Below are 16,566 nucleotides of genomic sequence, written 5' to 3'. Positions count from 1 at the left end.
AAATTGGATACATTTTGGAATTTGAAAAGTGCTTTCTAAGCAAAACGGCAGTTCCAGCCTCCTTTCAGTTATTGAAGATGTGGGCCATTTTATATTTTTCCGATAGAATAATGGGGTCATTTTTGAATCTCAAAGCTTAAGCACCAATTAGGGGTTTTATTTCTTGACTTGAAGGACTCTAGAAAAGTCAGTTTAACTAGATCACTGAAACCATAGTGACTTTTAAAACTGATGAATGTTTCAGTGTTCGGATACATGTTACTTTCATCTGCACAGTCGTTCCACCATTCTCACAGTTTTGTTTCTCTTCATTGCAAATCTTAGTAGGGCTCCAAAATGGCTGAGATAATAACTACGGGCTCAAAGGTTGTAGACAAAATCTGCTTTTTATGAAGCAGGTGTCTTATAATTTACAGCAGGGGTCTTCAAACTTGGCCCTTTTATGACTTGTGGACTTCAACTCCCAGAATTCCTCAGCCAGCTGGCTGAGGAATTCTGGGAGTTGAAGTCCACAAGTCATAAAAGGGCCAAGTTTGAAGACCCCTGATTTACAGTGTAGAATCCAGGAATGACTTATATGATAAAAAGCAAATGAAAGCTAAGTTTACGTTTACGTTTACGTTTTATTTAATTTGTATACCGCCCTTCTCCCTAGGGACTCAGGGCGGTTCACAGGGCATATAAATAACAATACAATACAATACAAAAGTTAAAACAAAGATTAAATCAGTGCCCAATTAAAAACAATAATGCAATTCTAAAACAACAATTTAAAACCCAGCCCCCCATCAGGCCAGACCGGCTAAGTGATAGTATTACTAAGAGAAGTTGGAACTAGGATGGTTTTAAGGCCAAAACATTTTCTATGTATCTCTTACAAATTACTATTCTGCAGAACATTTGTGTCAGGCTTGAGCAGTCAGCTGCGTGCTGTGCTGGAACAATCTTTTTTTTTCTCTTGACAATCCACTTGGTTTCTGTACTGACTGGAGAGGAAACCTGGTATGTTTCATTCCTCTCTAGCGATCTCTTCTTCACTCATTGGCCTAGAATTTCAAATAGTTTCCTGGATTTCTTTGCTGCCTGTGGCACACTGGTAGATGATAGTTAGGATCTGCCTGGAGGGCCAGGTTACGTTCTAATTCCCCAAATTAATCCACTAGGGCAGGGGTAGGCAACCTTGGCTCTTGTATGACTCGTGGACTTCAACTCCCAGAATTCCTGAGCCAGCCATGCTGAGGGGAAAGGGAGAGGTTTCCAAGCTGAGTCATGCTGGCTCAGGAATTCTGGGAGTTGAAGTCCACGAGTCATAAAAGAGCCAAGGTTGCCTACCCCTGCGCTAGGGGGATGAACAACATCAGGTGTTGGACCCTACTCCAAGCCTCACTGTCATGCTTCCGACAAATGAAACTCTTCAAAGAACTTCACAAGGCATTGTTTATCTTAAAGAACCTTTATCCGAGTCGCAGAGCTTCGGCACATACATGGTTGAAGCCAAAATCTGAATTCTCCTCCCCTTAGCACATGGTATCAAACACAGTTCCTTCCATCTCTTATTTCAAAAGCCCCTGAGTTCATACACTTTTACAATATTGTTATGTCTAACTAACTCCCATCACATTCCTCCTCCCCCCCCCACCCCCAGTATCATCTAATTCTAAGAATAAAGCATAGGAAAGAAAAAGGCTGCATCTCCATATGTTGTCAAAGCAAGAACGTCCGATGTTAGCAGGGTTGACACTCACATTTTGACACTATGTGGGTGCTGAGGAGTATTCATTTCAGGAAATTGGGAGTTCCTTGCTTCCATTTGCCTTATCCACTGAACTTATTCAAGGTGCTGGTGATGACCTATAAAGCCCTAAATGGCATGGGTCCGGGTTATTTACGGGAGCACCTCTTGCCGGCGTTAACTTCCCATCTCCCTGTGCGCTCCCACAGAGAGGGCCTCCTCAGGGTGCCGTCGGTCAGGGAATGTCGACTGGCGGCTCCCAGGGGGAGAGCATTCTCTGTGGGCGCGCCTGCCCTCTGGAATCAGCTTCCAGTTGAGCTCCGGATGGCTCCCGACCTTCGCTCGTTTTGCCGCGACCTGAAGACTTGGCTATTTGAACTTGCCGGCCTGGACTGAGGGATTGGGATTTTAGAGCTTAAATTTTAAAAAAAATTTAAATTTTAGAATGTATTTATTGTTTAGGGCTATTGATTTAATCTTATTTTAATTTTTATATATTGTGTATTGTTTATAGCGTTTTAATTGCCCTGTACACCGCCCCGAGTCCCTTCGGAGAGGGGCAGTATATAAATCTAAATAAATAAATAAATATACTTTTCATGACAAGGGGAAAGTGAAATCTAAGATCTGCTGCTTCAAGATGCTGCAAACCAGAGGTCCCCAACCTCCCGGGGCCGCTGCTCTAAACACTATAATGTAGCAGCGTGCTTTCCGTCTCTTACTGCATAGATAAAGAAGAATAGTCATGCCTGTGGAGTTAGGAAGTTATTGAGTAGTGCTTAAATAGACCAGAATGTATTATTAGGTAGTCTTCAACTTACAATTGTTCAGCGATTGTTCGAAATTACAATGGTGCTGAATGAAAGGACTTATGACCTTGTCTGAAGTTCTGACTGTTGCAGTGCCCCAGTGATCACATGATCAAAATTCAGTGCACCCACTCTTCAAACTGGCACTGCTGCAACTCTGCTTCCTCCCATTCTGGGCCAGAAGGCCTCAGCCAGCTAGGCCCACCACCCCATAGCTCCTCTTCCTCCCCTCCCCATTCCAAAAAGGCCAGCAACCAGGAGAACTGGTCATTGAGAGAAGTGGTCACGTGGGCATGTCGTTTAATGACCATGCCGACTTATGACCAAAATTCCAGGCTCAGTTGTGGTCATAAGTTGAGAACTAGAGCTTAATGAGATTGATTTAACATTTAGAGCATTCTGTGTTTCACCGTTAATTATTATTATTATTTTCTTTTTTGTTCATAGCACCTGAAGAAAGAAAGCCAGCTGATTTTCTTATTGTTGATGGACAAAATTATGCTGTAGTTGGGTAAAATAAACTTTCCCTTGCCTTCATAACATCATTTCGAATAATAATTTGGGTTTAAAATATCCAGATACAATGTATTTTAATATAAAATAATATGAAAATATTAAAAAATTAATAGGTTTAGCCAGTGCTTTTTTTGTAAAAAGAAAAGGTGCCGGAACTCACACATGTCATAGAACCCGCCTTGCCTACCCTACGAGGTTCCATCCAAAAAAGGTGCCGGAACTCCGTTCTGAGCGTTCTGTGAGGAAAAAAGCCCTGGGTTTAGCATTGATTCAGAGAGTTTGCCCTAGGTCAGGGGTCGGCAACCTTGGCTCTTTTATGACTCGTGGACTTCAACTCCCAGAATTCCTGAGCCAGCATAGCTGGCTCAGGAATTCTGGGAGTTGAAGTCCACGAGTCATAAAAGAGCCGAGGTTGCCGACCCCTGCCCTAGGTGCCTGATCAGTGCAGCTAATTTCCAACGGATGTTGAAAAATGTCATAGCTCTCTGATGGGTGATTCTGTTCAGTGGCTGGTAAGCATCTGTTAACAGGAGGCAAGCTGAGCCCTGGAAATTATTTCCCTTGAATGGCCTCTTTAATCCTTTCTGGCATCTTTGTTTACTGAGACCCCTTGGGAGAGGTAGTACAACAATGCCTAGATGCTGGTGGAGAAAATCTAGAAGTATGGGTAGGTACTATGTTCAGGCCTACACTGCGACAATAAGAGAGGCAAAGCATTCTCCTGTTTTACTGCTTGGATGGCTGTCATCCAATGGCATTGTACAGGACGGTGAATTCGATTCTATTTTGTAATCATCTATTGGGCCACCGTCATTGATTTATGCAGCATTCTGCCGGTAAAGTTGCATGGATTTGCTATAGCCTTGGCTGCTATTGGACAGTGTCTTTGGGGGTAACTGGTACATGGGACTTCTTTTGATGTGTGTCCTTCAAAGAAATAGATGCTTTTCTCAGTTACCTTCTGCTACTTGTTATCTTCAGTAACAATTCTGTCACTGTCTCTCTTTTCTTCTGGTTGGAAGTCTATATCTTCTGACTTATATAATTTGACAGGGCACATTTAAAATAGCTTCTGAAGTAAATGTCATCGTTCTATTACATAAATACGAGACGAGGTAAATCTTTAAGTAAATGTTTGCTTTATACCTGTGAGTATTAAAATGAATATTTTATTTTTTCTAAATCCTTTTTAACATATTTGCTAATTGATGTACAAAAGCTTCACAGTGTGATTCAACATGTATTTTAGTGATTATAACAGTGTGGTTTATTGAATCTGCCTTCCTCTGTAAATATGTATTTGGCTCTTCTGAAGCAGAAAATCACAACTTTGTATGTTATTAAAATAATTAGTATTTCCAATGATCACTGAACTGTCCTTCTCCATCAGCGATGAATGAATTGCTTCCAGTGGTACTTCAAATTTGAAAGTGGCAAAGTAAAATTTGTTTACTTACTCAGTCAATCTGTGCTTTTTAATTTTTTTCCAGTAGTGAAATATAAAAAAATTGAACACCAATTCCAACATCCTCCATTGAGAGGGAGGATAAACAGTGACTATACAGATTTAAAAAGGCCCTAGATATATAATGAGAATTAAAATAAACTAAATATGACCAAAACAACAACAGACTGATTACCAGAAAAAGTATCCACAATACATTCATTGGTAGTGATGTAAAATCCTTTAAGGATTCTCTATAATGGAAAAGTAAATTTGAAACTGGCAAAACATTCCTTCTGGCAGCTGCATTAAAGCCAAGACTGTCTTCAAAGCAGTTGTGTAATCAATCCCCAACCCCACAGTCTGTGGACCAGTACCGGGCCACGGCATGCCAGCAACCAGGCCGCATAAACAAGCAAAGCCCCATCTGCAGGATGCAAGCAGCACACAAAAGCACACACCCTCCTGTCTGTGGAAAAACCTGTCTCCATGGAACTGGTCCCTGGTGCCCAAAAAGTTGGGGACCTTGGTGTAAGCCTTCCAAAGGGTGCAGTTGCTTTTGTCTGTGTTCACACTCTTGGCAAAGTACTGTTTTTGTCAACTAATTTTTTTCACTGAAAAAGTTGTGTTCATATGATTCCAGTATGTACTATGACTTGTAGTGACATTTTCAATTCTTTACCTTGCAGGACAGTGTTGCTATTAATTAGAATCATCCTTGAATACTGCCAGTGTGTGGATAATATTCCCTCCATAGTGACTGATATGCTCACTCGCTTGTCTGATTTACTGAAGGTACAACTGTTTCCAGTCTGTTTCCATTGCATGGAATGTACTTGCAGGTTTTTTTTTTTAACACTGCTTTCACGCAATTGTTTAATGAATCTAAATGGTAAGATTAAAAACCCTGCAAGAAACAGGGTAACAGAAAGTCAGGATGAGTCTGGTAGCATCTTTTTCTGACTAATAAATTTTATTGAAAGGCATAAACGTGCTGTAGCTTATACTTTGTAATAATAAAAAAAAGTACTACCGGGCATTTGATGAAGTGAACTGCAAGTTCATGAAAGTCTATGCCTATCATGTAATTTGTAAATAATTGTTTGTTCCTCTCTCTTTCTCATACAGTATTTCAACTCAAGAAGTTGTCAGTTAGTACTTGGAGCAGGTGCTTTACAAGTGGTTGGCTTGAAAACAATAACTACAAAGAATTTAGGTATGGGTGTGATTTGAAAACATTCTGTAGTTCTGTAAATTCTCCTTAGGCTTTTTTGTTTGTTTCAAGAAAAATTTAAATTTAAATTTTGAGTTCCTGTAATGTTTTCTTATGAATTTATTTCTGGCAAATTGCTTGCCATAAGTGTTTGAATGTTATAATTTGGCCTTAAAAAAGTAATTGTCAGATTCTGTGCATAAAATGTGGTTGCTTCTGTCTAAATCTTTTCCTTCAGTGCTGTTCTCTGAAAGGATACTCTTTAATGCAGACAGTGGACATAGTCCTACCTGGTAGCCCTTTCTTAGCAACGACAATTGAGACCAGAATTTCTATCACTAAGTGGTCGTAAAGTGAGAACTGATTTGACCATGCTGCTTAGTGACAGCGATTCTGGCAGACACCTGGTTTATGTCATTAAGTGAATCGCCATAGGTTGTTGAGTCAGGACATCAGATGACCATGATTTTTGACTTTCCCATTGACTTTGCTTGTGGGAAGCTAGCAGGGAAGCTTGCAAATCGCAATCCCATGACTGCAGGATACTTGGATGGTTGAAAATACAGGCCAGCTGCTGAGTGCTTGGATCATGATCATTTGACTACAGGGGTGCCATGAGGGCCAGAACTTTTGAGGACCGCTTGAAGTTCTACTTCTTCAGCGCTGTGGTTAACTGAACAGTTGCTGAATGAGTGGCTGTAAACCAAGACCACGGATACAGCTGGCACTGAAAAAAAGTCCCTTAATCTAAAGTGAAACTTTTCTGTTGTGATTTTCCTTTCGTTTCTTCAATTTTTAGCTCTTTCATCCCGCTGCCTACAGCTTATAGTATACTACATTCCTGTGATCAGGGCTCACTTTGAAGCTCGCCTGCAGCCCAAACAGTTCAGCATGCTTAGGCATTTCGACCATATTACCAAGGTATTTTTCCAATCACTTTCTGATTTAAATGCTCTAAAAACCAACAAAAAAGGAGCATTTGGCTCCTCAAAGTAGGTTATATGTGCTTCCTAAAGAAAAATAGACAGTGGGTATCAATGCTTCCAGGTCAGAGAAGTTATTTTGAGCCCCCAGAACTTACAGCTTGTTACACCCTGTTATAAGTGAGACAATATGCTGTCCTCCTTGGATAGATTTCTACATCCATTCAACGATGTAATAAGAAACAGGCTTGTTCACTTTCATTCAGATTTCTTGGGAAGTGACAAAGGATTCCCAGATGTTACAACGCTCCATCAAAAGTAGAGTGCTTGGAAGAGAGCAATTACCGTATATACTTGAGTATAAGCCGAATTTTTCAGCCCACTTTTTGGGCTGAAAAACTCCACTTCGGCTTATACTCCAGTCAACAACAAAAAAAAAGAACTTCTACCCCCGTTTGGAGAGCTGCTGCTTTCATCAAACATGGACGAAGGCAGCAGCTCTCCAAACGGGCTGCGGCGGTTTGGAGAGCTGCGCGCGCAGCTCCGCCGCCACTTCTGCAAGCCTCCGCTAAGAAAATGGGGCGGTGGAAGCTTGCCACCCATTTTCTCGGCGAAGACTTGTTTCGGGGGATCCAGCCTCTGTCACCCCCTTCTCTCAGCTGGGCAGCTGAGAGAAAGGGGCGGCAGAAGCTGCATCCCCCGAAAGAAGTCTTCGTCGCTGAGACAATGGGCGGCAAGCTTCCCCACCCCACACTTCGCGGAGCGCTCCAACGCCTTGTTCTCTCGTCTCACGGAGACTTGTTTCGGGGGATCCAGCCTCTGTCACCCCTTCTCTTAGCTGGGCAGCTGAGAGAAAGGGGCGGCAGAAGCTGCATCCCCCGAAAGAAGTCTTCGTCGCTGAGACAATGGGCGGCAAGCTTCCCCACCCCACACTTCACGGAGCGCTCCAACGCCTTGTTCTCTCGTCTCACGGAGACTTGTTTCGGGGGATCCAGCCTCTGTCACCCCTTCTCTTAGCTGGGCAGCTGAGAGAAAGGGGCGGCAGAAGCTGCATCCCCCGAAAGAAGTCTTCGTCGCTGAGACAATGGGCGGCAAGCTTCCCCACCCCACACTTCACGGAGCGCTCCAACGCCTTGTTCTCTCGTCTCACGGAGACTTGTTTCGGGGGATCCAGCCTCTGTCACCCCTTCTCTTAGCTGGGCAGCTGAGAGAAAGGGGCGGCAGAAGCTGCATCCCCCGAAAGAAGTCTTCGTCGCTGAGACAATGGGCGGCAAGCTTCCCCACCCCACACTTCACGGAGCGCTCCAACGCCTTGTTCTCTCGTCTCACGGAGACTTGTTTCGGAGGATCCAGCCTCTGTCACCCCTTCTCTTAGCTGGGCAGCTGAGAGAAAGGGGCGGCAGAAGCTGCATCCCCCGAAAGAAGTCTTCGCCGAGAAAATGGGCGCTGAGATTTTCTCGGCGAAGACTCACCTTCTCCCGTTCACCTTCAGCAGCTCCGCCAGGCCCGTCCAGTGCCCTGCTAGCAGAGCTTGACAAATGCAAAAGCTGCTTTGGTTAAACACTGGAAGGTTTAGTGATTAACCCACCCCACCCCACCCGGTCTTCTTGCTGTTTCTCCCCATCCTCACTCCTACCCACAGGGGCTCTCTGCCTCTTCTACTACTTCTTTTTCTTTCTTTCTTTTTTGCTGAGGTGTGCGTGTCTCTCTCTCTCTCTTTCTCTCTCTCTCTCTCTCTCTCTCTCTCTCCTTTCTCTCTCTCTCTCTTTCTCTCTCTCTCTCTCTCTCTCTCTCTGTGTGTGTGTGTGTGTGTGTGTGGTGTGTTATCTCGAACCAGATGGGATGGCAAAGTCAAATGCAAATGGGGATCTTGCAGATCTTGCCCTGCCTTTCCCCCCACGGTTACCTTCTGTTCTTGATGAGCTCACGAGTGCTCAAGGACAAAATAGGGCAGGGCAGAGCCGGCAGTTAAAAATAGGATGCAGATAAAAGGAAAGGTAAGGAGGGGTTCAGGTTGAGAGGAGAGGCTGCGTAGCCTTAGTGTAACTCCTGTTTGGGCTGACTGGGTTGCCTCCGATGGGCTCTGACAGTGGAACAGAATGGAATAGAAAATATGGAATGGATTGGAACAGAACGTAGAACAGAATAGAATAGAATAGAATAGAATAGAATAGAATAGAATAGAATAGAATAGAATAGAATAGAATAGAATAGAATTATAGAAAGTGAATAGAATAGAATAGAATAGAATAGAATAGAATAGAATAGAATAGAATAGAATAGAATAGAATAGAATAGAATAGAAATATAGAAAGTGAATAGAATAGAATAGAATAGAATAGAGAATGGTAATAAGAATAGAATAGAATAGAATAGAATAGAATAGAATAGAATAGAATAGAATAGAATAGAATAGAAATATAGAAAGTGAATAGAATAGAATAGAAATATAGAAAGTGAATAGAATAGAATAGAATAGAATAGAATAGAATAGAATAGAAATATAGAAAGTGAATGGAATAGAATAGAATAGAATAGAAATATAGAAAGTGAATAGAATAGAATAGAATAGAATAGAAATATAGAAAGTGAATAGAATAGAATAGAATAGAAATATAGAAAGTGAATAGAATAGAATAGAATAGAATAGAATAGAATAGAAATATAGAAAGTGAATGGAATAGAATAGAATAGAATAGAATAGAAATATAGAAAGTGAATAGAATAGAATAGAATAGAATAGAATAGAATAGAATAGAATAGAATAGAAATATAGAAAGTGAATAGAATAGAATAGAATAGAATAGAATAGAATAGAATAGAATAGAATAGAATAGAAATATAGAAAGTGAATGGAATAGAATAGAATAGAAATATAGAAAGTGAATAGAATAGAATAGAATAGAATAGAATAGAATAGAATAGAATAGAGAATGGTAATAAGAATAGAATAGAATAGAAATATAGAAAGTGAATAGAATAGAATAGAATAGAATAGAATAGAATAGAATAGAATAGAATAGAATAGAATAGAGAATGGTAATAAGAATAGAATAGAATAGAATAGAAATATAGAAAGTGAATAGAATAGAATAGAATAGAAATATAGAAAGTGAATGGAATAGAATAGAATAGAATAGAATAGAATAGAATAGAATAGAATAGAATAGAATAGAGCTGGAAGGGACCTTGGAGGTCTTCTAGTCCAGCCCCTTGCTCAAGCAGGAGGACCTATACCAGTGGTGGTGAACCTATGGCACGCCTGCCAGAGGTGGCACTCAGAGCCCTCTCTGTTGGCACGTGCGCCACCACCGCTGCCAGCAGCAGGTCCTTGTTGGTTGGTGGACTGGAAGAAAAGGGAGGGGGAAGCATTTTACATGCGTGCATGCGCGCACGGGGCCACGAGCAGGCACATGCTGCAAAGGGGGCGGGGCTAGTGCCTGCGTGATACTCACTAGCCCAGCCCCGTTCTCACGTGATGCGGTGCCTTGTATCTGCACCCTGCGGCACGGCGGTTGGCGTTTTTGTGCCTTGTGGTACGGTGGCCCATTTTTTGCTCCCCCTTTTTTTTCGTGCCAGAGGCGGCACTCAGAGGCGCCTCCCTGTCCCCTCCCCCGAGGGCACCAGAATGCCGATGCTGCCTTGGCACTTTGTGATAAACAAGTGGGTTTTGGCTTGCGGTTTGGGCACTCGGTCTCTAAAAGTTTCGCCACCACTGACCGATACCATCTCAGACAGGTGAATGTCCAGTCTCTTCTTAAAAACCTCCAGTGATGGAGCACTCTTGATTTCTGGTGGCAAGCTGTTCCACTGGGCAGCTGAGAGAAAGGGGCGGCAGAAGCTGCATCCCCTGAAAGAAGTCTTCGCCGAGAAAATGGGCGCTGAGACGCCTCATTCTCTCGCTCAGCGGAGACTTCTTTCACGAGATCCAGCCTTTGCCGTGCTGCACCGAGAGAACAGCAAGCCGCCCCATTCTCTCAGCGGAGCACTCCACCGCCCCATTCTCTCGGCGGCTTGCCACCCCGTTCTCTCATCTCAGCAGAGACGTCTTTCGGGGGATCCAGCCTCCAGCTGCTGCATTTCCCAGCCTCGGCTTATACTCGAGTCAATAACTTTTTTCAGTTTTTGGGGGTAAAATTGGGGGTCTCGGCTTATACTCGAGTCGGCTTATACTCAAGTATATACGGTATTTAATCTCATTTGTTTGAAGTATGAAAAAGAAACAAGCAGACATTTGAGGAAAAGACAGTATCCTATACCTTCTATAACTACCATTTAAAGCAGACATGTCAAACATAAGGCCCGGGGGCCGGATGCGGCCCGCGAAGTGGTTTTATGTGGCCCGCGAAGCCATCCTGGAAACAGTGAGGGAACGGCCCCCACTACCTTGGCCCTGGCCCAGAGACCCTCCTCCTGCCAGAGACCCTCAGATCTGTCCCACTCCTGCCCAGGCCCCCATAGGCACCCTTGATGCCAACGATGTAGAGCTGGCCACGTCCACCCAGTAGGCCATACGCACTCTAGCCACGCCCACCCTGGCCACACCCACCTGGCCCCCTAAGGGCAACCGCAATGCTGATGCGGCCCTCAATGAAATTGAGTTTGACACCCCTGAAAAGGAATAAAAAACTGGTGTAAATAAATAAGGGGGGACACCATGAAATCATCTTTAGTTTTACTTTGTGTTTTATAGATACTTATCACAGGGACAAAGTCTGACATAATATGAATAATAATCATGGGTTTTTATTCCAGGATTACCATGACCACATAGCAGAAATTTCCACTAAACTTGTAGCCATAATGGATACTTTGTTTGACAAATTGCTTTCCAAGGTAATAATCTGAGGGTGGAATGTTACTGTTTAATTTGTATTAAGTTCCTCATTTTGTATGGAACTTAAACTGATACTTGAGTTGTATTTTTCCTCCTCTTTTCCTTTAACATTCTCAGGGATACTATTTTCAAAATTATCTTAATACTATCTTAAAAATTCATTATCTTTGTACTATTGGTTTATGCCGGTAAGACTGTTAACCTACTTATAGACATAACCTATATATTTCTGACCTAAAGCAGAAAAGGTAAACCAGTTCTTTCAATATCTGAAATAATGGCAGCCACAATACCAGCTTCCTGGAGCGTCGCTCACGGGCTATTCTGACTGCAGTGTTCTCAAAGAAACATGTAGGATGCTAGTGCCATCCCTTAGGATTAGAATCTGTGCTTTTGTCCCTCATAGGGTAATGGCACAGCAACCCTAACTCATAGTAAGAGTTCGTGTGGCCCAAGCTGCAGAGTACAGGCATGTAGTGCTATTTTTGTATAAGAGGCCCACACAAAGGACAACATTCACAGAGTGAGGTGAACGGAGAAATTACTGCAGTGACTCTATTCCCATCTTTTCCTCTCATAAATAAGTTGCTAGTCAAAATCCAGAAGACAAATTCAATGACCTGTACCCTTTGTATTTTCAGTATGAAGTGAAAGCACCGGTACCTTCTATGTGCTTCAGGAATATTTGCAAGCAGATGGCAAAGATGCATGAAGCAATATATGACCTGCTTCCTGAGGAGCAGACACAGGTGAATCCTTTGGGATAGTCGATCAATTGCTGCTGTCATAAATGTTCTCCCAAATGTTTAAGAGATGTAAAATAGGGTCATAGCACATAATGTTAATGGCATTTTCAATACTCTCTTGTGACTGTTGGATGACACATAATGCATATCAGTAAAACAGGAAATCAAAATAAGAAGTGCTTTGTATAATCTAAAACATCACTGCAGGAAAATCTCCAGTTATGAAACTATATGATAGGAAGAAAAAAAGGGGTTGATCTCTTTTCTCTGCTTTTTCCAAATATAGTCTCCTGTTTTTTCCTTATCTAATCTTAATTCCTTATTTAAAAACATCTATTTTATTACTCTATGCATGTTGCTAGATGATTCATTCATATCCTAAAATACGTAAATTGATCATTAGTTTTAATTAAGTTGATACATTATAAGTCATGTGTGAATATTGACAAAATGTTTCTTCTGGTAGCACATAAAGTATTTAAACCTCATGCTGCTATATCTAATCTTTGGCAAACTTGTCTAATCTGAAAGAGTAGATTACTAAAAATTGAGTAGATGCAATGCTTCAGTTTTGATTCCAGAAAGATGAGATTCTGAGCAAGCAGAAAAATGAACATAGGACTGCAGTTCTTTAAAGCAATATCCTCTTTTTTCTAGGATATATAGACGGCAGATATACTGCACAATACTAAAAATAATGCAGTTCCGTTAATCTCTTTGTAAGAACAAAAAATAAGCGTCTTGTGCTACTATTAGTATTAATGGATCACTGTTCATCATATGTGTGTGATCTTGAGTGAGGAACAGTCAGGACACACAGTCAGGGGAGGAAAAACTGGGGAGTGGAAAGTCAGAATTATAAAATTACTGTAGAGATAAGAGATGGATGTATTTAGATCTTAACCATAAAAACCTACCTCCTGAGAATATAAGGTAAAGGTTCCCCCACACATGCGTGCTAGTCGTTACCAACTCTAGGGGCCGGTGCTCATCTCCGTTTCAAAGCTGAAAAGCCAGCGCTTGTCCGAGGACGTCTCTGTGGTCATGTGGCCGGCATGACTAGACGCCAAAGGCGCACGGAACGCTGTTACCTTCCCACCGTAGTGGTCCCTATTTTTCTACTTGCATTTTTATGTGCTTTCGAACTGCTAGGTTGGCAGAAGCTGGGACGAGTAACAGGCGCTCACTCTATAACACGGCACTCGGGATTCGACCCGCCAAACTGCCGACTTTCTGATCGACAAGCTCAGTATCCTAACCCACTGAGCCACCACGTCCTGAGAATATTATTTCACCTCAAAATAGTAATCCTGACAGCCAAGCTGAAATTCAGTAAAAGGTTCACATTTTTCCAGATTAAATATAGATAATATAAACAAAAGCTTTTTATCAAATTTGATGTTTTAATCACTTGCTCGGCATCAGAATATTTGCACCACATCTGATTGCTAGTCTGTGCAATTTGAATGCTCAGATTTCCTACCTTATTTCCTTCCCCTTTCCTAAGAACATAAATCTCTTTCTTTCTCATATTGTTTCTATTGCAGTTGACTGCCATGGTTTTCCCTCTAAAAACAAGAACATTTGCTGTTTAAACTACAGATTTATGTAGTGACTCTTTGTTTTTGTCCTACTTATGGCTTCTTCAGGAGAATAATTTCTTACTCTAACCTTTGTATTATCTTTTAGATGTTATTTTTAAGAATTAATGCAAGCTACAAATTTCACTTAAAGAGACAGTTGGCCCACTTAAACGTAGTCAATGATGGAGGACCTCAAAATGGGTATGTTACAATAAGATTACTTCTTAGTTTGGGAGTCCATATTTTGTTGCAGCATAAAAAGTTAATATATTACATATTGTATTTCTCCTCCCTTCCCCTCCACTTTCGCACTAGATTTAATTTACTTAACAACAGACCATCTGCCCCAGGCCATTTGCAATATTGTGTCCAATTTTGGTTCAATAGTTCAAGAAGTTCAGTGTTGCAAGAACTTCAAAGTTCAAGATGAACAGTGAGAATTGTTACTTCTTAAAATTTAAAAAAAAACAATTTATGGTGATTAGTTGGAATACTGTATAGGGCAGGGGTAGGCAACCTTGGCTCTTTTATGACTCGTGGACTTCAACTCCCAGAATTCCTGAGCCAATTCTGGGAGTTGAAGTCCACGAGTCATAAAAGAGCCAAGGTTGCCTACCCGTGGTATAGGGAGAAGGGGAAATCAAAGAAGGTAGTCATCAGCTCTGCTGATGGAATGTGCCATTTCTCAGCCTATTGCAGCCTGGCAGTTTTAAACACAGCAATGCTATCTGGAGTAACCTATTTATTCTTTGTAACAAATAAAAGTCTGTATTCTTTGGACTAGAATTTGGGGCCTTACTAATACTTTCAATTGTATTTCCCATATTCCACTGTTATGCAGTCTGAAGATGCTGGAAATTGGAAGCATCCATCATCCACAGCAGGGATTTTTTATATTGCGATTGATGGGGTTTTGTGAGAGACTAGTGTGTGGTGGGGAGTTAACTTATGCAAACCCAATTTTCTATCAATAGAGATTTCCCTCTTGATTAAGAGTTCCAAGATTAAACTTTTTAAGTAACAGGTTTCATATCTATGTTCATTTTCAACACTGATTATACATTGTACCTTATATTTTAATGGTATTATTTCTTTCATAGATGCAATTAATAAAAGGTGGGTTTAGAGATTTCCTCTGTATTTCAGTATGATTATAGATAATTCTGTAGTTAAATATTTTCAAAAATTCTATTCGTTTGAATGCGCAAAATCTTTCCAAAAAATGCTAAAATTCTTTTTTTTCCCCTGGAGATTACCCCATCTTGAAACATGTGTAAATGTATAAGTTGAGGTTGGGAGGATTGCAGTGTTTGATAAAAAGTATTTGATTTGGGTAGAAAAATTAACCCAAGTAATAGAATGGACTCACAACTCTTAATATTTTCCTTTGCCTTAAAAACTTTCTGCTAAGAACATGTCCAACAGCAGGTGATAGTCTGTTCAATAAGTGCTTTATATTCCAAGTTTCCAGCATAAACCACAAGAGATTAGGCTTAGAACAAATGGATTAACTCTCAGTGTATATTTTAAATTGCTTGTGTCTACATGGTTTGAAAATGTATTTCCTGAATGTTTTATTTCTGTTCTGCATAGATTGGTTACAGCTGATGTAGCTTTTTACACTGGAAACCTCCAAGCACTGAAAGGGCTTCAGACTCTAGATTTAAACATGGCTGAAATCTGGGAACAAAAGAGGTGACTAACAACTTGCCACTTCACAGTGGAATGATTTCTTCTTTGCAGAAGATGGCTTCTTGTAAACTGAAGAAGAAACTCTCTTGAAGTGTGTTAGAACGTTAGCTGTAGCAATGATTTGAGGAGAATCTTTTTTGCAAGAAAAGCAACAGCAGTTCTTTGCGCAGTTTCTTCATTGTATCTGGAACCAGACTCAGGTTTCTTTGGACCAAATCCAAAATAATTCATAGCTGTAACACAGCTGTTGTCTAGAGAGTGCTCTGTAAGTCTTTATATTAAAAAGATGCTTTGCATTTCCTCTAGTGCAATGAAATTCATGTGGTGTCTCACCTTATTTAATGATGGTACAGTTTGAAAATTCTTGCTGTTGAAATCTTGAAAATGTTTTCACTATAAAAGTATACTGTTAAAATTATTTTTTTACAGATGTTTCTATAAATTCTTGATTACCTACATAACTTTGGATTTGTTAAGGTGCATTCACGTTCCAAAGTATTTTTTTCAATTAAATTACGTGCTCTCATCAGGAAACAATATTTGAAATATTTCCTGTATCTTAAAATGAAGTTGTAAAGCTTGCTCAGTTCTTATAGGGGCAAACTGGAAAGGCAATTCAAGCGTATCTGTTGTTTATTTAAGGAGGGTGAGTACAACAACGTAAATTGGCCCATTTCCATGTAACATTTACCTCCAAGTCTTTCCCACCTCCCACGCCAATTAAAATATTTCAAGGGTGCATAGAAATAAATATGCCCATAAAAGCAACAGTATAAAGGGTATTAATTTATAACATTTTTAATGCTTTCAGGCTGGTACCTGCCTGTTATAAAGTAATAAAGTGCCTGTGTATTTCACCTCACAGCATTTTTATCTAAATCCAGTGAGTGCCTATTCTTGTGATGATTATGTATGATAGTCTACCATGTTTTGTGTGCCTATGGCTTTTTTCAAACAGGCATGCCTCTCTGTTAACATTAACAGAAATCACTGTCAATCAAAATAAAACTGTTAAAATGAATTGTTTAACTTATTTCCTAAAATTATTACCAACAAAAATGGATATCCAGA

The 16,566-nt window shown here is 40.8% G+C and overlaps 1 protein-coding gene across 2 annotated transcripts in view; it reads left to right on the top strand.

The window, feature by feature from the left end:
* VPS54 (VPS54 subunit of GARP complex) overlaps positions 1 to 16,512 on the top strand; it is a 56,012-nt gene extending 39,500 nt beyond the window's left edge. For both annotated transcript variants that reach the window (XM_083369570.1, XM_083369571.1), the window contains 8 exons: positions 2,989 to 3,052; positions 5,191 to 5,296; positions 5,630 to 5,717; positions 6,514 to 6,635; positions 11,393 to 11,473; positions 12,116 to 12,223; positions 13,910 to 14,004; positions 15,397 to 16,512. In XM_083369570.1, coding sequence (XP_083225696.1) covers positions 2,989 to 3,052; positions 5,191 to 5,296; positions 5,630 to 5,717; positions 6,514 to 6,635; positions 11,393 to 11,473; positions 12,116 to 12,223; positions 13,910 to 14,004; positions 15,397 to 15,502 — 770 coding nt within the window. In that variant the 3' untranslated portion in view covers positions 15,503 to 16,512. The remainder of the gene's footprint in view (positions 1 to 2,988; positions 3,053 to 5,190; positions 5,297 to 5,629; positions 5,718 to 6,513; positions 6,636 to 11,392; positions 11,474 to 12,115; positions 12,224 to 13,909; positions 14,005 to 15,396) is intronic.
* The last annotated feature ends 54 nt before the right edge of the window (positions 16,513 to 16,566 follow it).

The sequence above is a fragment of the Vipera ursinii genome, assembly GCF_947247035.1.
Source record: "Vipera ursinii genome assembly, chromosome: 1".
Taxonomy (NCBI): Eukaryota; Metazoa; Chordata; class Lepidosauria; order Squamata; family Viperidae; genus Vipera; species Vipera ursinii.
The sequence above is the reverse complement of the archived record's forward strand: the minus strand, read 5'-3'. Positions and strand labels throughout refer to the sequence as shown.